Source organism: Solanum tuberosum, unplaced genomic scaffold (genome assembly GCF_000226075.1).
Source record: "Solanum tuberosum cultivar DM 1-3 516 R44 unplaced genomic scaffold, SolTub_3.0 scf00424, whole genome shotgun sequence".
NCBI lineage: Eukaryota > Viridiplantae > Streptophyta > Magnoliopsida > Solanales > Solanaceae > Solanum > Solanum tuberosum.
Genome location: NW_006239350.1, coordinates 257168 through 276758, shown reverse-complemented (window position 1 = coordinate 276758; position 19591 = coordinate 257168). Strand labels below are relative to the sequence as shown.

At 33.2% G+C, this 19591-nt stretch overlaps 2 protein-coding genes across 2 annotated transcripts; both read right to left on the bottom strand.

The window, feature by feature from the left end:
* Nucleotides 1-4091: 4091 nt before the first annotated feature.
* On the bottom strand, nt 4092-8335 carry LOC102590832 (LRR receptor-like serine/threonine-protein kinase GSO1). The gene is made up of 2 exons (XM_006363174.2): nt 4685-8335; nt 4092-4598 (listed from the first exon to the last, which is right to left on the bottom strand). Exons 1-2 carry the CDS (start codon nt 8079-8081, stop codon nt 4228-4230), a joined length of 3768 nt encoding a protein of 1255 aa, XP_006363236.1. The 5' UTR covers nt 8082-8335; the 3' UTR covers nt 4092-4227.
* Nucleotides 8336-16293: 7958 nt separating this feature from the next.
* On the bottom strand, nt 16294-17125 carry LOC107058045 (uncharacterized). Its single transcript, XM_015303337.1, has 2 exons — nt 17095-17125; nt 16294-17024 (listed from the first exon to the last, which is right to left on the bottom strand). Exons 1-2 carry the CDS (start codon nt 17123-17125, stop codon nt 16294-16296), a joined length of 762 nt encoding a protein of 253 aa, XP_015158823.1.
* Between the last annotated feature and the right edge of the window lie 2466 nt (nt 17126-19591).

The following is a 19591-nucleotide window of genomic DNA, read 5'->3' as shown; positions in this document are numbered from 1 at the left end:
CCCTCCCCCCCCCCCCCCCCCCCCCCCAGAAACACCTGTTACCTGTAAGGTTTCACTTGCATAACATGATATGACAGTGCTTTATCATTAGTCCAGTAATGGTAGCCCCTCCTTTTGAGTTCGAGCCGTGGAAACAACCTCTTGCAAAAATGCATGGTAAGGTTGTGTACAATAGACCTTTGTGGTCCGGCTCTTCCAGAGACTCCGCACATAGCGGGAGCTTAGAACCCTCCTCTTTTTTGTGCTACTCCTAGGGCAGGAAGAAGATTAGAAAACGTCAAGCATTCTTTTGCTTTCCAAACCTGTTTTTTTTCTAAAGACTGCCTTCTCTCGGCTGGATCTAGGTCCAGCCTACTACGAGGATCCCATATCCAGCAACCCAACCTATACAAAGTGCCAGCCTTGTCTGAACTTATTTCTTGGTGGATTTGATGCATCTGTTATAGAAATTATCACAGGACGTTCCATGAGTATATATTATGTTTATATCAAAGTCCTCAGTTTCTTTGTTAATCATGTATCTGAGTTGTTCACCACCACTACCAACATATCCCGTGACAAGCAGGGTCTGGGATGAGTGGTGTGTACATAGACCTTACTCATACCTTGTGAAGGTAGAGGTTGTTTCTGTTGTACCCTCGACTCAGTACTAGTATAAAAGATGTTTGCTTGATCATTCTTCTGTCACTTTTTGATACGTATCATTTTTTGCATCTCCTTATTTGTGTATATTCCAACTTTTCCTATTCTGTGTCAAATTAAGTTTAGTACCAATTGTAGGATATGTGTTTCTAAGTTGAGACTTCTTTTAGGTCCTCTTTATGATGAATATGTATAATCTGGGAAAACTCTGGTGAATTTGTTGTAAAGTATTAATGCACATGGGAAAATTGTAAAGTAGAAAGGAAGATACAAAATAGTACTGGACTAGTAATGAACTTGACACTTCAGAAACTTTTTGGTCATTCAGTGAATGTGTCACATTTAGGTAACATTCAGTGAATGTATCGACGTTTCGTTAACGATATAGGAGTACTTGCCATTTCAGGGTAGAGGTAAATTTGCTTATATGTATCTTTTATTTCTCATTTTGTATTTGGTACTCGTATTGAACTCTTGATTAATTCAATTTCCATTATATGTAAGGTCCAATAAAGCGTTATTCCAATGGGTACACTAGAAATTCGTATATCATCTACTTTGCTTTCACAACGATATATTCTAAATCCCAACACTTATTTTAACTTTGAATGTTTATTGATAATTACTTTTATAATTCAAAATTGCAATGTTTGTGTTGCAATTAACATTCATGAAAAATGTTTTCATAACAAATATTTTGTTTTTGGAAAATAAATTGAATTTTACTTATTTTTGGTAATTAAGTAAAAAAAATGTTATCTTAATTCTCAAGAGCATTCATATGTAATTTAGCAAAAGTAATAAAAGTGGGAGGGTGTGGCGTGGCGTGGCGGGGTTGGAATGGTAAAGAAGTAGGAGTTGGGGGCGTTAAAGTGTTTGGGAAGATATAATAAACGTAGAACGTCACTTATAAAATATATTTTCCCTACTAAGTCAGGTTAATCATGTGAGATTCTCATTAGAAGGAAGAAGAGTAGAAGACTAACATCACAATTTGAAGGAAAAAATAAAAAATGTAGAAAGATTTACGCTTTACCAAGTGCCATATAGTTTTGTTTATTATAATTTTCTTTTGAAAAAAATTGGCATTAAAAAACCGCTAGATGGATGAAATTTCTCCTTTAACTTGAGATTTGAAGTTTATGCTTAAGCATAATAAATAAATAATATATTTCATATCTTTCGTCAAACTTGATAACTTTATCGCATAACATCAAAATTCAATAATTAAAATATTTATTTTATTGAGTTGGACGCTATTAATTTATGATATATTCATTTTATAGTAAAGCATAGAATGAATATAAAATATAGATCCATTTATTCACGTCTCACTTTCCTTTCTCAAGCACAAATACGTATCTTTGCCACATTTTTTCTATCATTGATCATCACATCGATCACCTCTTACACCTCCATAGTTTTTTATTACAAATAAAACTCGAAAAAATAAATAGAAATATAGATTAAAAAACATCAAATAAAAACTAACTCAAAAAAATAATCAACTAAATAAGAATTTCTAATGAATGTCGCAATATGTTTTGAAAATCAAATCAATTATAATATAATAAAAGAACTTAAAATATGATGGGTTCCTCTTGATTAACCTGTATTTTATGTGCTTACGTTAAGAAATAACGATATTTATTTAAATTTTATTGTTAGTGGAATTAATTCTTTTTTTTTATACAAGAAACTTGAATATGCTATTCTTTCTAGGTTATAAATTAATACGCACTGATGATTCATCATCACTATCTATTTAAATTCTTTCATGTCATTATTTAGCACGTACTTCGATTCATTTTACTTGTCATATTTTATTGTGTATACTCCTTTAAATTAAAAAAAGGTAATGACGCAAACAAACAATTAATTGCATTAAATACGTTACTATGTATTTTCACTCAATAACTATAACGACTTATAAATTACTAGATTTTTCATATTACTCAAATAATTCGAAAGGTAATTTTATAAATTTTCGGATAATGTGTTACTTTATTAACATGTAATAGGTGAGGACAAATTAACACTAAACAAAATTATCATTTTTTTATTTGCATTAAATACGTTACTATGTATTTCACATAACATTAACAATAACGACTTAATAGAAAAACAAGATCAAGATAATGTATATATTATTCAAATAATTCTAAATGCAACTGTATAAACTGCTGAATATTTTGTATTAATTTAACTGTTTAACATGTAATCGGTCAAAATAAATTAACAACAAACAAAATATATAATAGAAAATATTATATTTGCATTATGGTAATATGTATTTTCACTTCTCAATAATGATAACGGCTTATGAAATATGAGTTACTACATATTACTCAAATAAATTTTAAAGGCAAACTTTATAAATTATGCATTGATTGAATACGTTACTATGCATTTTCACTTCTAAAGAAAAAATAATAATGACTTATGAAATTAATACTTTAAAAGGCTCTTATTGCATCAAATTTATTTTTTGTTGATGAAAAAAATAACGATAAATTTGTGTCTTCCTCATAATTGGACTAAAAATAAATATTTTAGTCTAGAGTAACGTAAGAGAGATATAAAGTTACAAAATTGAAATAAGATAATGTTATCACAATTTATTTGGCAAGTACCACAAATAGGTATTTAAATTGTTACTATAGTAATAAAAGTTACTCTAATTTACGTCAACAAAATAATCATGTGAAATTCTCATTGAAAAGTTATGAAATATATTAGCCATATATGAAAATTACCGAAAAAAGAAGACTAACATGCATGACAATGTGAATTTAAAATACACGATATAAGAAAATAAACATAAAAACGAAATCATAGAAAGATTAAGGTTCATTTTTATTCATTTGAATGCTATCGACTTGTCAGATTTTCATATTATAGAAAAGGACAGAATAAATTAAATTAAATTAAAAAAACGTAGACCTGTTTAATCACGTCTCACTTTTCTTTCTCAATCACAAACATAATTTTTTCTATTTTTTTCGATTGTCGTACCGGTCATCTCTACAATCCCCCCCACTCCCCCTCTCACAGTTTAATGGTTTTTCAATATCCATACCTCGTGGATGTAGAGAGTCGAGACTTGAAATATAGCACATCCTTCATTTGAGAGAAGGGACCAAAATACTTTGACTTTGTTATTGGCTCACTCAAAAGTTTTACTACATCATTGTCTATATCTTGGATAAATGGATAATATTATTAGCTACTATATGCTTTATTTTAAGCCGAAGGTCTGTTAGAAACAGTCTCTCTATCTCGAGGTAGAGGTAAGGTCTGCATACACTCTACCTTCCCTAGACCCCACTTATGGGATTACACTGGATATGTTGTCGTTCTTGTTGATAACATTATTAGTTAAATTCTACTACATTTCGTTCTTTGCGTTAACATTCTTCCTAGAAATAACACAAACAGGATTCTTCAAAGGAAAAATAGATATATAATATATTCTTATGGAAACCTTTCCTAGGCAGAAACAATGCTTTTACATATTCAATTTTTTCACAAGATAGATATTATCTGATCTTACAAAACTTAGGAAATTTCCATTGAACTAAACGTCTAGACGTAATTGTCTGGACTCATCTTATCAGAATGAACCACCTTGTCGTTGAATGCATGTAGCAACAGATCACAAACTTTGCGCGAAGATGGCCTTTCAGCAGGTGCAGTTTTGGTGCATTCAAGTGCTATTTCCAGCACCTGAAGTGCAGCACTTTCTTCATTAGGTAACAATGGTTTCAAAACAGGATCAATGAGCTCTTCCCTAACTGTCCCAGACATTTCGATGCACGATTCAACCCACCTCACCATGTCCATGTCTTCTCCGAAACTCCCATCAGTTGGCATCCTTCCACTCACTAGCTCCATCAGTACAATCCCCATGCTATAAACATCACTCTTCTCTGTTGCCTTCGAAGAATAAGCATACTCTGCGAACAAATAAGCAACTTAGTATAAAAAAAATAAAAAACTATTTTCGAATGCTAATACTCGAGAATTCAGGAATGATATATACCTGGAGCAATATAACCAAATGAACCAGCAAGCCACAAGTTTGATTCAGTGTTGTAGGAATTATAGTTATCATGAACGGCTTTAGCCAGCCCGAAATCTCCCAAATGTGCCTCCATGTTTGAGTCTAGTAGAATGTTGCTTGATTTGATGTCCCTATGAATGATCTTGGGTACACAATCATGATGAAGGTACTCAACTCCTTGTGCTAATCCCACCGCTATCTTCAGCCTTGCCTCCCAATCGAGGCATGTTTTCCTCTTGTTATTATTAGCTGGCTGCTTGTGAAGCCAATCCCACACACTTCCGTTCTCCATGTACTCATAAATCAATACGTTGGAACCTTCTCCGCTGTTGTTACAGTATCCAAGTAGCCTCACCAAGTGTCTGTGCCTTATCCTCCAAAGTGTCTTGATTTCTCTTGCAAAGCTTTTGTCTAGCAAGAGATCATCCTTGCTTGGTATTCTCTTGATTGCCACGATCTCTCCGTTAAACAGCTCAGCTTTATAGACAGTTCCTGAACCACCAGATCCGATTATGAAGTCGTTGCTTAGATTATTTGTTGCTTCCATGATGTCATCCCACCTGATATCACGCTTAGCAGCTACACTTGCGAAAAGTGGTCTCTTTTGTCCTTGAGAAGAGCTGGATGAGTAAGCACTATTCACTTCGCTTCCTCTTCTAAAGGCTTCTCGCCTTTGCTTGAAAAAGAGGGCAGCTCCAAGCAACATAAGTATGATAGCCACAGTAGTCGATATCACTGAAATGATCACAACTGTCGAGTTACTTAGTCCTGAACCCCGATTGTTGGACTTAGAGACTTCACAATTTTGTAGAGGACTTCCACAAAGATGTGGATTCCCCGTGAATGCATCAGCTGGCCAATGTGCATACTGTTTGTCCAATTTGCCTTGAAGGTTGTTGTAGGAGAGGTTAAGCTTTCCCAAACTGCTCATTTCACCGACTTGAGGAGGAACTTCTCCGGTGAGATGGTTATGAGATAGATCAAGTGTTTCAAGCTTAGTAAGTGTCCCAACAGAAGGAGGAATTTGACCAATGATGTTGTTGAAACTCAAATCCAGTATGCTTTGAAGATTCTTGAGTTCTCCAAGCTCACTTGGTATTTCACCGGTTAAGTTGTTTCCCGAGAGACGGAGTATATATAGCTTGCTTAAGTTGCCAATGGTAGATGGAATGGGACCAGAGAGTTGGTTTTTGTTGAAATTTAAGATATTTAGGGACTTGAGTTCACCAATTTCAAGGGGCAGAGTTCCATTGAGAGAATTCTCTTCTAGAGATAGCACTAAAAGCTTTGAGCAGTTAAACAATTCTCGAGGAAGAGGTCCCGAGAACTTATTTGAGGACAGCTTAAGCTCACCTAAGAGTGGCAAGTTTCCGAGCCAAGATGGAATTGATCCATAAAGCCGGTTGTTATTGAGATCGAGATGTGTGAGCTTTCTACACAGAGAAAGCTGTGGAGGTATTAAACCAATCAATTCATTTCCAGAGAGATCGAGCAGTGATAACTCACGGATTAATCCCAATGTCCAAGGGATTTCTCCGGTGAAACGATTGTTTCCTAGCCTTAACCTTTCAAGAAATGGTGAATATCCTAAATGGGGTGGAACCTCATGATCAAATGCATTATTTGTAACATCAAACGAAAGAAAAGACGTCGAACTACACAGGGAAACTATACTACCATTCAGTTTGTTATGAGAAAAATTTATTCTTGTCAAGTTTGAAAGATTGATCAGTTCATCAGGAAGATTACCTTCAAGTGAGTTGTTATAAAGCATAAGCTGCTCCAATGCTCGAAGATAACCAAACGTAGCAGGAACGCTACCAGATAGACGATTATCCGCCAAATCAAGGATCTTCAGCTGATGACAGTTTCCCAAACTGGCAGGAATCTCACCAGAGAGATCATTCTGTCTAAAATCAATGAAATTCAGCTCCTTCAGCCCTCCAATTGTAATGGGAATGCGTCCTGAGAATGCATTCCCATAAAAATCGATCATTTGCAATCTGGAGCAATTCCCTATCTCCATTGGTATTTCTCCAGAGAACTGATTCTCATATAGAAACAGAATCTCAAGATTTTCGACCATCCCAATCTCTTTCGGTATATTGCCATGAAAATTATTATGCGACAATGCCAATGTTTGCAGATTGGTTAGGTTTGCAATCAACGGAGAAACTGAACCAACCAATGTGTTGTTGTTAAGTAGGAGATCAGTTAACTCAACCAACTCATACAGCTCTACTGGTATCGAACCATTAAGCGTGTTGTTAGACAAATCAAGCTGCTTTAGTGAAATGCATTCTTTCAACTCCACAGGAATCTCACCAGAAAGTTGGTTTTCAGATAGCATCATGTGTTCCAAACTACTGTTTCGATTAGAACTACATATTGTTTTCGGTATGCTACCCGAAAGATTATTACTAGTCAGAACCAAGAACTGTAGCTGATCCATATTCCCAAATTCTCCAGGAATTTCACCAGTAAGTCTATTACCAGACAAGTCTAAATTCCGAACATTACTCAACTTTGCCAACGACTTTGGTATCGAACCTTCCAACTGATTACCAAGCAAATTGAGATACTGCAGCTCATTCATTTCTCCAAGCTGAGTAGGAATCTGTCCTGAAAGACTATTATTCGCTAAATTCATAACTTGAAGGTTTTTAAGCATAGATAACTCCTCCGGGATTGATCCATTGAGATTGTTAACTGCAACGCTGAACGCAACAAGACTAGAGCAGTTACCAATCTCAGCAGGAATTCCATTTTCAAGATTATTTTCTTGCAGATTCATATTCTCAACCCGCCCGAGTTTTCCCAACTCAGGAGGAATCATACCACTCAAACTACATGAAGCCAAACCAAGAGTAACCAAATTTTCAAGATCACCAATACTACTTGGAATTAGCCCTGTTAAGCCAACATTATCACCAATTCTAAGAACTTGGAGATTCTTCAACAAGCCAATTTCATTGGGAATGGGGCCAGTGAGTTGGTTAGAATAAAGAAGAAGAGATTGTAAAGAAGAAAGATTAGACAGAGTAGGTGGAATGGGACCTGATAATAGATTAGAAGAAAGATCAAGATGGAGTAGGTCATGCAAAAAGCCAAAAGAAGGTGAAATTGAACCACTAATTGAACAATCAGAAAGATTTAATCTCACAACTTTCAATGTATCTTCTTCACATGAAACACCACTCCATTGACAGAAATTTTGATTTTTATCAGACCAATTTGACAAAACATTTTCAGGGTCATCAAGAAATGACTTCTTTATCTCTAACAGAACCTCAAGCTCTGTTTCAGAAAACACATATCCAAGAACCAGTGTTACAACAAAAAACCAAACCAACAATAATTTGTTAAACATCGACATGATTTGAAAGATAATATGAAAACTTGAAGCATATAAGTAAGGTTATTTGACTTATGGCTCTGTTTTTGTTGCATGCAGCAGAAACAGAAACAGGGGATGGATATTTGGTTTCTTGGAGTTTACGTGAGGATTTAATGAAAGGAAAATCTTGAAAAGGGTGAAGAATGGGGTAATTAAGAAGAGGAGGAGAAGATACAACTACTCTTTTTTATGTGAGTTGACTAAATAACTATTCCATTAATGGTGACCGATATGCTACTCCATTCACAAACAGAGAGAGAAAACAGAGTATTATTATTGTTTGTTTAATGTTATAAAGACAAATAATTATTTGAACGATAAGACAAAGGTCAAGCACGGGTCCAAAACGACATCCATAATTATATTCCTGTCATTTCGTCTTCATAAATCTGTCCAGTCAATACGAGTAAAGTAATATGAATGAATATTAGAGGTAGAGCTATTCAAAATCGAATTGAAACTGATAAATGAATATTAGAAGTAGAGTTATTCAAAATCGAATTAAAATAGGTAATGGATTATTGATTTACAAATTTTGATAATTATTTTAATCCTTTTTATTATCAGGTTATCGAATAGTTTGGGATTAATCATAACCGATAGTAAATTAAATAATTATATTTCTATCATTTTGTATGGAAAGTCATTGGCTTAGAGTTTAGTTTCATACTTTTATTTCCGGTAGGTCCTACTTTTGGTTTATTTTGTTACTAAAAAAATGAAAAAGAAGAAAGAAAATGGCATGGGTTTGGGAGCCAAGCCGAAGCCTCGTATTCTATAATGTGACAATGTTTGTTTTTGAGCAAGAGACAATCTGTGAATTCATATGAATTCATGTGCATGATTAATAACTGATAAGTCAATATCTAAATGGTTATGATAAGCTAATATTTTAATGGTTCTATAACAGTTTAGCATATCTATAAATCGATAGTGGATAAGTCGAACAGATAAACTTCAAAACCGAACCGATCGATACGCAATCCTAATTAGGAGTGTATTTTACTAAATTAATCTTATGCTTTGAAACTCTAAATTCGACTATTATTTTACTTTATGTAGCTATTTAATACTCAATCTAATTCATACTTTTTCTATTTCGAAATAATTGAATTGTCTATCTAATTCATACTTCTTCTATTTCGGAATAATTGAATTGTAATTTTAATAAATTTTAACATAAATTTATACCACGTCGAAAGTATTAGATTCAATTAAACATGAACATGACATTAAATATGCCCCTGACTTATATATATCCATAGTGAAAAGAGTTTTTACGCTATCAATATATTTTAATGGGTTATAAACTACTACAAACTATTGTTGCAAGTAACTTAATGGGGAGATAGAGTGTGTGGAGTTGTGGAACAATAGCGGATTCAGAAATTTTACCAAAGGAGATTTGAATAATAAAAGTATAACACTTGAGATCAGTGGCGGATGCAGGATTTTCATCAAGGGTGTCAATGGTTATAGTAAAAAAAATAATAATGAATTTAGTAGGGCTTGAGAACACATGACCTCATGGAGTTTTTGCAACCCCTTAACCAATAGACTAAACCTTCAACTTGTTTCAAGAGGTGTCAATCCATATATTTATATTTATTAAACAAAACTTTGACCTCCATATACAACGTAATTTTCCGACGAAGGAGTGTTGCTCGACACCCCTAGACAAAGGGTAGGTCCCCCTGCTTGAGATTTATTCTTGAAATCTCAAAGTTTTGAACGCCGAAAATATTGCGCGAACCTCTATTCATTGTTAAGAAATTCAAAATCTCTCTCTCTCTCACCTTATACATAGTATAATTTTTATCGAAGAAATTCAGATAAACACTCTCATCTTTCTAAATCCGCGTCTAGGTGGGTGGATGGGGCTGAGGGTGGGGTAGATGGAGATATGGGATTACATAAAAAGAAGATACAGTAGTTGATAATTGAAAATTATGTGTTTTCTTGAAATGGTGCATTAGATGAAAAGGACTTAAGCCTTTAAAGAAAGTGATTGGTTGCATTTCCAAATTTGTTAAATGTTTATTGAAATATTTACAAAGTCAAACATGTCCCTACAATCCATTTGTATGTATACGTGCAAAATTGCAAATGTAACAAACTTCCTAATTCCTCTTTTCTCACTTTGATTATAACGTTTGAATTCATCTGAAAGATTCTTTTAGGCTCTTTTCTACCAAATCCAAGCGTCCTTTTGTAGCCTCTCTACTTTGAATGGTTTTACATCACCGTCTTCTTCTTTTATCCTGACTTTATTGTCTCAATTTATATGATATAATTTTGATATTATATTACGGTTTTCTAAGATGCTAACACAGATTAATAAAGATTGTAGTGGAGTGGTAAGTACTCCTTCATCCTTAATCAGAAGTCTCGGATTCAAATTTTTTTAGATATGAAGTCGCCTTTGTTAGTGTTTTACTTTTGGGGACTTTTCGACGCGATCCCAAAAGCTAACACAAGGGCTGCTATTGCTACGGGAGCTTATTAGTGGAACAAGAAGAGCGGAGATGGAGATATATAGGCTAGCTTTCAAGAATCAAATAATAAAAATCTTTTATTGCAATTATTTGTATGCTCTTTAAATATTTTAAGTTTTCGTTCTTTTGACTTATAGTACTTTTTATTTAATTTCTAAATATGTAAATTATTTTTCTAAAAACTTAAAGAATGTAGGTCTAAATTATCAGTCAAAACAATAAGTTTGACTCTAGCTCAAAATATAAATCGTGTCATATAATTTGGAACAAAAAAGTATTATTAACCATAGTGATAGTTGACTCCAAACGTAGCAATAATTTACTTTAAAAGGCCAACAATACAATATATCAATTCATACCTATAAAAAGCGAATTGATACTACTTCGAGCAAACATATATAACGAGAAATATATTAAACTGAATATATATATATATATTATTTTTTTAAACCGAATATATATTGTAGTTTTTAAAGCTTTTATTATTTTAAATAAATACATAACACATGTTTGCTCGATAGAATAATCTCCCTACTTTATTAATGTTGGAGTACACCTAATCATGTCTTTTCATACTAAAAAGTTTATTCCACTAAAGCAAGATTAAGTAAACAAGATGTCAGCACAAGCCTAACATGTTTAGTTTTCATGTAATATTTTTTCTATTTTTTTTGAGGTAATATGGATTATAATAATACAAGTTTGTATTATACAATTAAACAATTAGACACTTGGCAGATTATATCAACCTGAACTACCAAACACCATTAAAAATAGAATGCACCCTTTGGATAGAGTTAGAAAAATGTAAAATTCCAACTAAAAAGAATGAAGAATTTGTTCATTCAAAATCAACATAACCTAAAATTAAATATTATAATATCTTGCATAAATAATGATTACGTCCAAGTTTTATTGTTGCAATTCTTCAAAGAAAAATAAATTATCATGTTCCTTATTTGTCAAACATTAGAAAATAAATAAGAAACTCCCTTAGTTTTAATTTGTTTTTCTGGTTTTAACTTGACACAAAGTGTTGAAAAGTAAAAAAAAAAAAAACTTGTAATCTTGTTATCTTAAACTAAAAAACATATTCTCCCTTTATCTCATAATACTCGTTCATTTTTTTTGTTACACGTCTCTTAAGAAATCATAAATAAGAAGATGAGAACTAATTTACCTATACCAAAATTAAGAGTGGAGAAACTTTTTTGGAAGTTGGAACGTTACAACGTTCATACTTTCAAAAAGAATTAATTTTAAAGCCAAAATAGGAAATAAATTAATTAATTCTATCTTAAATGGACTGTTAACAACAAATATGAAACAAAAGTGGAGTATTACAATAGAAGAGATTGTTATCTATTTGTTATATTTTACTGTATATTTATGTGATAACCATGTTCATACATTTCGACAAATTGTCAAGCCAAGGTTCGCCTTTAATGTTTTATGTTGTTTGGAGTAGTGTTGTTAGCAATAGTTCAATTATGACTAATCCTTCAAATACTGAAAGAAAAAAAATGAGAAATAGAGCGAATTTAAAAAACATGAATTCAAAACTATTTTTACAAAGAAACAAGCAAATATGTTCATTTATTTGTATAATGTGATCGCATTAGACTCATGAAGTTTCGTGCTCAATCTTAGAGTAACACATTCGCTAATGCACGTAATATATTACGTTTTCTTTCTTTTTTTTAAATATCTTTTTGACAAGTTCCTTTTTATAGATCTAAAAAGTTATGAAGACTATGCTCGAGGGTTTCACCGTCCACAATTCATGTGCAAGAGAGGCACTAGCCTGAGTGAGATCTCTGAGGGCGGCAGTGAGAAGTAGTGAGAAGTGTACCTTCATGCTAGGAGTCGTGTGAGTGGGTGATACAACACCAGTAACAAGCTCACGAGCCATAATTACCTTTTCAAGCACGACAACCACTTCATTTGATTGATCTTATGGTGTCTCGGCTACCACTACTACGGAGGTGTTGAATTATTGATAATTGGTGACTTAATCTATGCAGAGAAGATGAAATGGCAATCAATTTCTATATGTTTTGTCTTCTCGTGAAACACAGGATTTGCAGCAATCTGCAATGCAGTTTTGCTGTCACTGTAAACTTCAACATGCATCTCAATTCCATCCCCCAATTCTTTCATCAGAGTTGTCAACCATACTACCTCAGCTACTGCACTTCCCATACTTCTGTATTCTGCTTCTGCTGAACTCCTAGACATTGTGGTTTGTTTCTTCGACTTCCAAGAAATCAATGAGTCCCCATACTCAACCAAAAACCTGATATTGTCCTTCTAGTATTAGGGCATGAGGCCCAATCTGAATCACAGTATACTACCATAGCATTGGATCTTTTGCTGCTCATCATAATTCCAAGCCATGCTTGTCTCTTGACATATCTGATTTCTTTGGCTGCTGTAAAAACTGACTAAGAGTTTGTACTGAGAATACTATATCAGGCCTTGTTAAAGTCAAATACAATTATCTTTCAATGACTTTTTGATATTGTCCTACACAGAGGCGAATCCAGGATTTCAAGAAAACGGGTGCACCATTGCTTTAGAATTTCATTTTTTTTTTTGAAAAAACGAGTGTAGTAGTTACTAAAAAAATTTGAAGTGAATTGTGGCTGGTTGGGATTGAACTCAGGACCTTGGTGTTAAAATCTGGCTGTCAAACCAGTGAACCATCTAGCAACTTTAAGAACGGGTTCAACAAGTGTTTATTTAATATGTTCTTTAATAATTATACAAGTAATATATCGAGTTTAGTCGGAGGACCACGGGTTCGGATGACCCAAATTTTATACATAAATTCGCCACTGGTCCTACATCTTCTAACATATCACCATCTTCTTTTCCAGTAAGCCTATCTAGCTCAATCACTGTTAACTTTTCATTCATTTCTGATGGTGTCCATGCTGGTTTAGCTCCCCCAGTCATGTTTGTGAGATTAATGTGTATTTCCTTTGATTCATCAATATTCCTTTCTTTGATATGCTAAACTCCATCCCGAGAAAATATTTTAGATTTTCCAAATCTTTGATCTTGAATGCTTTGTGTAACTCTTCTTTGGTCCTTCTGATCAATTCCAAATTATTTCATGTCACCAACATATCATCCACGTAAATAAGGATGACCACTATGCTATCACCTTCTCTTTTTATGAACAATGAATTATCCAATTTGCTCTATTGAAATTGAGAATGCAATAAGGCTTATGTTAGCTTCACATTCCATTGTCTATTTGCTTGCTTGAGACCATACATGGATTTAACAAGTCTACACACTATGCCAGACTCTCTCTGACTTGGAAAACCCTGAGGCAACTGCATATACACTTCATCATGAAGATCTCCATGAAGAAAATCATTATATACATCAAGTTGATGGATATGCCAGTCATGCTGAGCAGCTATAGATAGAATAGTTCTCACAGTAGCAATCTTAACAACTGAAGAAAATGTCTCATTGTAACAAAGACCTTCCCTTTGATTATACCTTTTTGCCACAAGACGAGCCTTAAACCTCTCTATGTCACCATTGGACTAAGGCTTGACTTTATAGACCCACTTGCAACCTATAGGTTGCTTCCAGGAGGGAAGTGTACCAGTTCCCAAGTATAATTATCTTGCAATGCTTTTATCTTAATATCCATAGCTTCTATCCAACGTGGGTCCTGTGATGCCCTTTGATAAGAAGATGGTTCAACCACAGTGTTCAACATACTCAAAAAACTGTGATGTGAAGTTGACAAGCCTTTATAAGAGACATAATCTCTGATGGGATATTGCACAGAATTACTAGATGGTGTAGTCACATAATATGTCATCCAAAGAGGTCTAGATGACAGTTTTTAAGACCTTCTTGGAGGATTAAAATAACTGTCAACTAAAGGTGCAACATGGACATCCTGTACAGGAATTGCCACTAGAGTAGGCACATGAGAGGCATTAGGAGGGAAACCAGGTACATGAGGAGTTGAATTAGGACAAGTGAGTATATCAGGATGAGTGTCAAAAGTAGAAGGATCATATGAAGGGTCAAAACCAGTATCAGAAGAACAAGCACCATCAGATGCAGAAGAATTTTGAAAGGGAAATGTGAACTCTCTGAACACCATATCCCTTTTCACAAAAACTTTTGTTTTGCTATGTCAAAAATGATATAACCTTTAGTGACAGATGAGTGACCCATGAAAATAGCTTGTACAACTCTACTTGCAAACTTATCAGCCTTGGGTAAAAAACTTGCATAACACAAGCATCCAAGAGTCCTAAGGTGATCTAAACGTGGCTTCTTGTAAACAACATTTCATAAGAATATTTTCCTTGTAAAACAACTGATGGCAGCCTGTTAATAATATATGCAGATGTGAGAACACAGTGACCCCAAAAGGTAATAGGAATGTGACCTTGAAACTTAAGAGCTCTTGCTAACTCTAGCAAGTGTCTATGTTTCCTTTCAGCAACTCCATTTTGCTGAGGGGTATAAACACAAGTTTTCTGGTGAATAATCCCCAAATCTTTAAACTATTCAGCTAAATCAGAATTCACAAACTCCCCACCATTGTCTGATCTCACAGTCTGAATATCAACTTTAAACTGTGTTTGCAACATCTTGAAGAAAGATCTTAAAATAGATAATACATCATTTTTTAACTTCATAAGAAATACCCAAGTGACACGAGTGAAATCATCAACAACAATAAGGAAGTATTTATTTCCATCAAAAGTAGGACTGTTATAAGGTCCCCATACATCCATATGCAACAGTTGGAAAGCCTTACATGATTTTTTATCACTACAAGGAAAAACTAATCTGGTGTGTCTAGCTAAGGGGCACACATTACAATTCTCCATAACATCTTTACAGTCACCTAATTTGCAACCTAGTAGCTCATTCATAGTTATGCTTGAAGCATGTCCCAATCTCTTATGCCACAACAATAAGTCTGTCTTATTCAGTTGATCAGTACACTGCATATTTGTGATTGTATTACCTGCAATTGCTCTTTTGGTAGAATTCTTAGAGTTCAAGAAGTGTAGGCTATCCTTCTCTCTACCAATCCCCTTCACTTTCCTATTGGAAAGGTCCTAGAACAAACAGAAGTCAGGATAGAATGACACAAAACAACTCAATTCCCTAGTTAGCTTTGACACTGATAGCAGGTTATACTTAAAATCTGGAATAAAAAATACATTATTGATTTCATCTGTATCTGTAAGCTTGCATTTCCCTGTATGTGAAACTAAAGTCACTCCTCCATTTGGCAAATATGCCTTCTCACATTCCTCTGGATTAATAACCCTAACATCAGACAAGTTATCCAGATGTGCAGTCATGTGATTGGATGCCCCTCTATCAATTATCCATTTCTCTTGCTCTATATTAGCCATAAAAAAATGGATCATACCTGCCATATCGACATGAGATTTTTTTTCATCCAGCATGTTTACTATCTGGTCATATTGTCCACTGTTAAATTGTGGTGTTTGCATATTCCCATCATTGGATCCATTTCCTGTCATCCCTGCATCTCTCTTTGTTTGAACATTATATGATGTGTTCCCCTATCCTGATTTCTTCTTATTTTTGAAATGATTAGGAGGGTATCCTATAAGACGATAACAGTTGAGCTTGGTGTGTCCCTTCAAATGACAAAAGTCACATTATATCTCTCAATTCCTTTGTGGTTTCTGATAACCATCTCCTTTACCAGCTAAAAGCGCATCCACTTCAGTTCCCTGTCCTACCATGGATGTGCTGGCCATAGTGCGTTGGCTTTCCCTTTCAATAAGCATGGAGGAAGCTTTGTTGATACTAGGTGTAGGGCTAGTCATGAGAATTTGGCTTCTCGCCTGATCATAGGATTCACTAAGTCCCATCAGAAATTGCATCAACTTCTGGCTCTCCATATGCGCAATAAAATCCTTGGATCTAGGACAATCACAAGGATTAGGAACCATGCTGCCAAATTTGACCCACAGATCTCGAAGCTTTGAGAAATAGGTCAAAATATTTTTTGAACCTTGCGTAATTGTTGTTATTCCTTTGTGCAGCTGATAGACTCGTGATGCATTGACCTTGTCAAAATGCTCCCTGAGATCTTCCCAGACTACTCTGGCATCTTTAGCATATAGTATTCCTGTAAGTAACTCATTTGCTACTGAGCTCATAATCCATCCCACTATAATTGCATTGCAGCGATTCCATTGATGACTAAGTTCCTTATCAAATTTGTCCATACTTAAAGTATCGTCGACCAATCCCAACTCGTTCTTTCCTAACAACTGAATTCGCATCGCACGGCTCCATAGTGAGTAATTCTCTGACCCTGTCAATTGTATCGAGATGATAGAAACTCCAGTAGTGTCTGAAGGATGAAGATGATCAATTTCAGTTTTAGACACTGTTAGAGATCGAATCAACAGAAAACACAACAAATTACAGAAATCTACACAAATTAGGCAAGATCTAACTCATAATCATGAGTTCAAGCTCTGATACCATGTTGAATTATTGATAATCTGTGACCTAATCTATGCAGAGAAGATGAAGATTCATCACTTTAGAGAGAAAACTGTAATTGTGTGTATTGAATTAATTAACCCACATGAATTGTTACATCATATTTATAATGTGATAAAGACTAACTAACTACCTATCACGTCTCAGCTAAGATGCTAATAACAACTTCTAACTAACTTGATAAACGACTAACTAACTAAATCTTTATATTTACATCAATGCCCTCTTGTATATGTATCAACCTATTCCCATTTCTTCAGGAGGCACAATAGGAGGGTAAGAAAAGCAAGTGCGATGATTGCATGCAAGTGTGATGATTGCATGCAAGTGCGATGATTGCATCGATTGAATTTTGAGATCCAGGAATATTTTTTATTTGATCGATGAGATCGCAATACATAGAAAACAATGCTCTATCCATTTGTAAATACAATTCTTCGATTTTTCAAATTTGACATGGTCCTAATGATTTCAATTATCTCATTAACTCCATGAGTGATTTGATATTTCTAGTTTAGAGTTACTGATACATTGTTATTGTTGTTTTATCAAGTAATTTATACGGACCACATGTGTATTGTTATATATATGTTACAAAATTTATTGAAGTGATAATAAATGATGATCCTAAGTCTTTAGCAGTGATATTTATCGCTAAAAATAGTGAATTTTTTTAAGTGTATGTACGTGCTTATAGTTTATAGCTTTGTACGAAAAGAGTAAGTATCTTATTATATAACTTAAAAAATAGTCTTTCAAGTTAATAAAATATTAGTCATGTGTTGCAATACAATACTTTGGTTCTTGTTCTTAAAAATTTCATTGATAGATAATATAGTTTAAATAGTTTAATTCAAAGTTTGAAAATATTAGACAAATTTCTACTGTCATTTCAATTAAAAACTTAAAATTTTTAAAAGAAAATTTACTGTATCCCTAATGTCATGATTATATAAGGAAAATAATTAACTTTTGTAAATATTAATTATAACTTTCTAATGCATATGGTAGTAATTTTCTAGTGGTTATAAAAAGACTTTTGTTGAAGAATTAAAATTAATGGTAACTTGAGATATTAAAATAAGGACTTTATAATATGGAAAGAATAATGCATTCTTATGTTATTATACAAGAAATATTTTTTAAAAATTATCTTGAAAATAGTATTGAAATCTACGTAATATATATTTTTTCTAGTTATCATCAATAGAAGGTTTTTTTTTCCTTAAGATTTTAGTTTGGATTGTTCAAATGAGTGTGGAAATAGGGTTAAGTTTCTATTTCTCATTAATTAGTGCATATATCTATACCCCATCAAATTTGATTATCTTTTTGTTCTCGTACCTTGTTGTTTATGACCGTTTTATATATTCCCTTCATTTAATTTGTTTGATTGATAATTTAGAAAAATAAGAAAACTTTTGATTAAAAATTACAATTAATTATAACTTGAGATATTGAGATAAAAAATTGATAACATAATAAGAATAATGCATTTTTATGTAGTCATACAAGAAAATAAAAAAAGTATACTTAAAAGACTTGAAAATGTCAAGTGTTGTTTAGTTTTGCAATCTAAAACATGTCATATAGATGGTAGGAGATAACGAGTTGCCAAAAAAAGAAAGGAACTTTTTTTTATACGGACTAATAAGGAAAGTACGACAAACAAATTAAAACAATTGGAATATTATTTTAAACTCAACTTTCTTAAATCAATTGTTTTAACTAAAAAGGGTAAAAAAAACGTCTTAAATTATTCAAAATTGTCTCCGGTTAACAATTTTTGGTCCAAAAACACCACATCACTTCTTTAAACACCTTCTTTTCGATAAAAATATTGTAACTTATCATTAATTTTCACGCGTATATATATATATATATATATATATATCATAATAATCAATCATTAGTTTGGGCTACTCATCATTTGGGCTTTAGTAGTACATGGGCTAAACTTTTTGAATGGTCCATCCAGCTACTCATAAGTCAAAGCCCAAATAAAGTTATCATTAATATGTTTATTACGGATTGTCAGATTTGTTGTATAATGTACGAGAATATATGAATTCAGTAATTTTGATTCAAACTATATAATATGTATGCACATTACAGGTATTCTGTTTTTTTAAAAATAAAAATAAACACACCAAACAATACACTTAGATAATTTTATTTTATATGTAAAAATGATAATTTCTTGTAAAATAAACATAAAATTAAGATAAATTTGTAAAGAATTACAAAATTAATTGAAAGTTCTAATTTTATTTTCTTGTAATCTGATGTGGAGTTAGATATTTGTAAAAGTGCTATAGATATTAGATGAATGGTAGGTAGGTAACATTAATTGTTTGTGCAGATGTCTTCAATGGGGAAAAAAAAGTGATGTGTAACCCTACAATACAAATATAGCCTTAAATTTATTTATTTTTTTATTTTTTTTAG

What these genes read in the sequence shown, in the direction of transcription:
- LOC102590832 (XM_006363174.2), bottom strand. Translation starts at nt 8,081, where the DNA reads ATGTCGATGTTTAACAAATTATTGTTGGTTTGGTTTTTTGTTGTAACA. An exon ending in ATTTGGTTATATTGCTCCAG is followed by an intron (nt 4,599 to 4,684) that starts GTATATATCATT and finishes ATTTGTTCGCAG; the next exon opens with AGTATGCTTATTCTTCGAAG.
- LOC107058045 (XM_015303337.1), bottom strand. Translation starts at nt 17,125, where the DNA reads ATGGTATCAGAGCTTGAACTCATGATTATGA. An exon ending in GCTTGAACTCATGATTATGA is followed by an intron (nt 17,025 to 17,094) that starts GTTAGATCTTGC and finishes GATCTCTAACAG; the next exon opens with TGTCTAAAACTGAAATTGAT.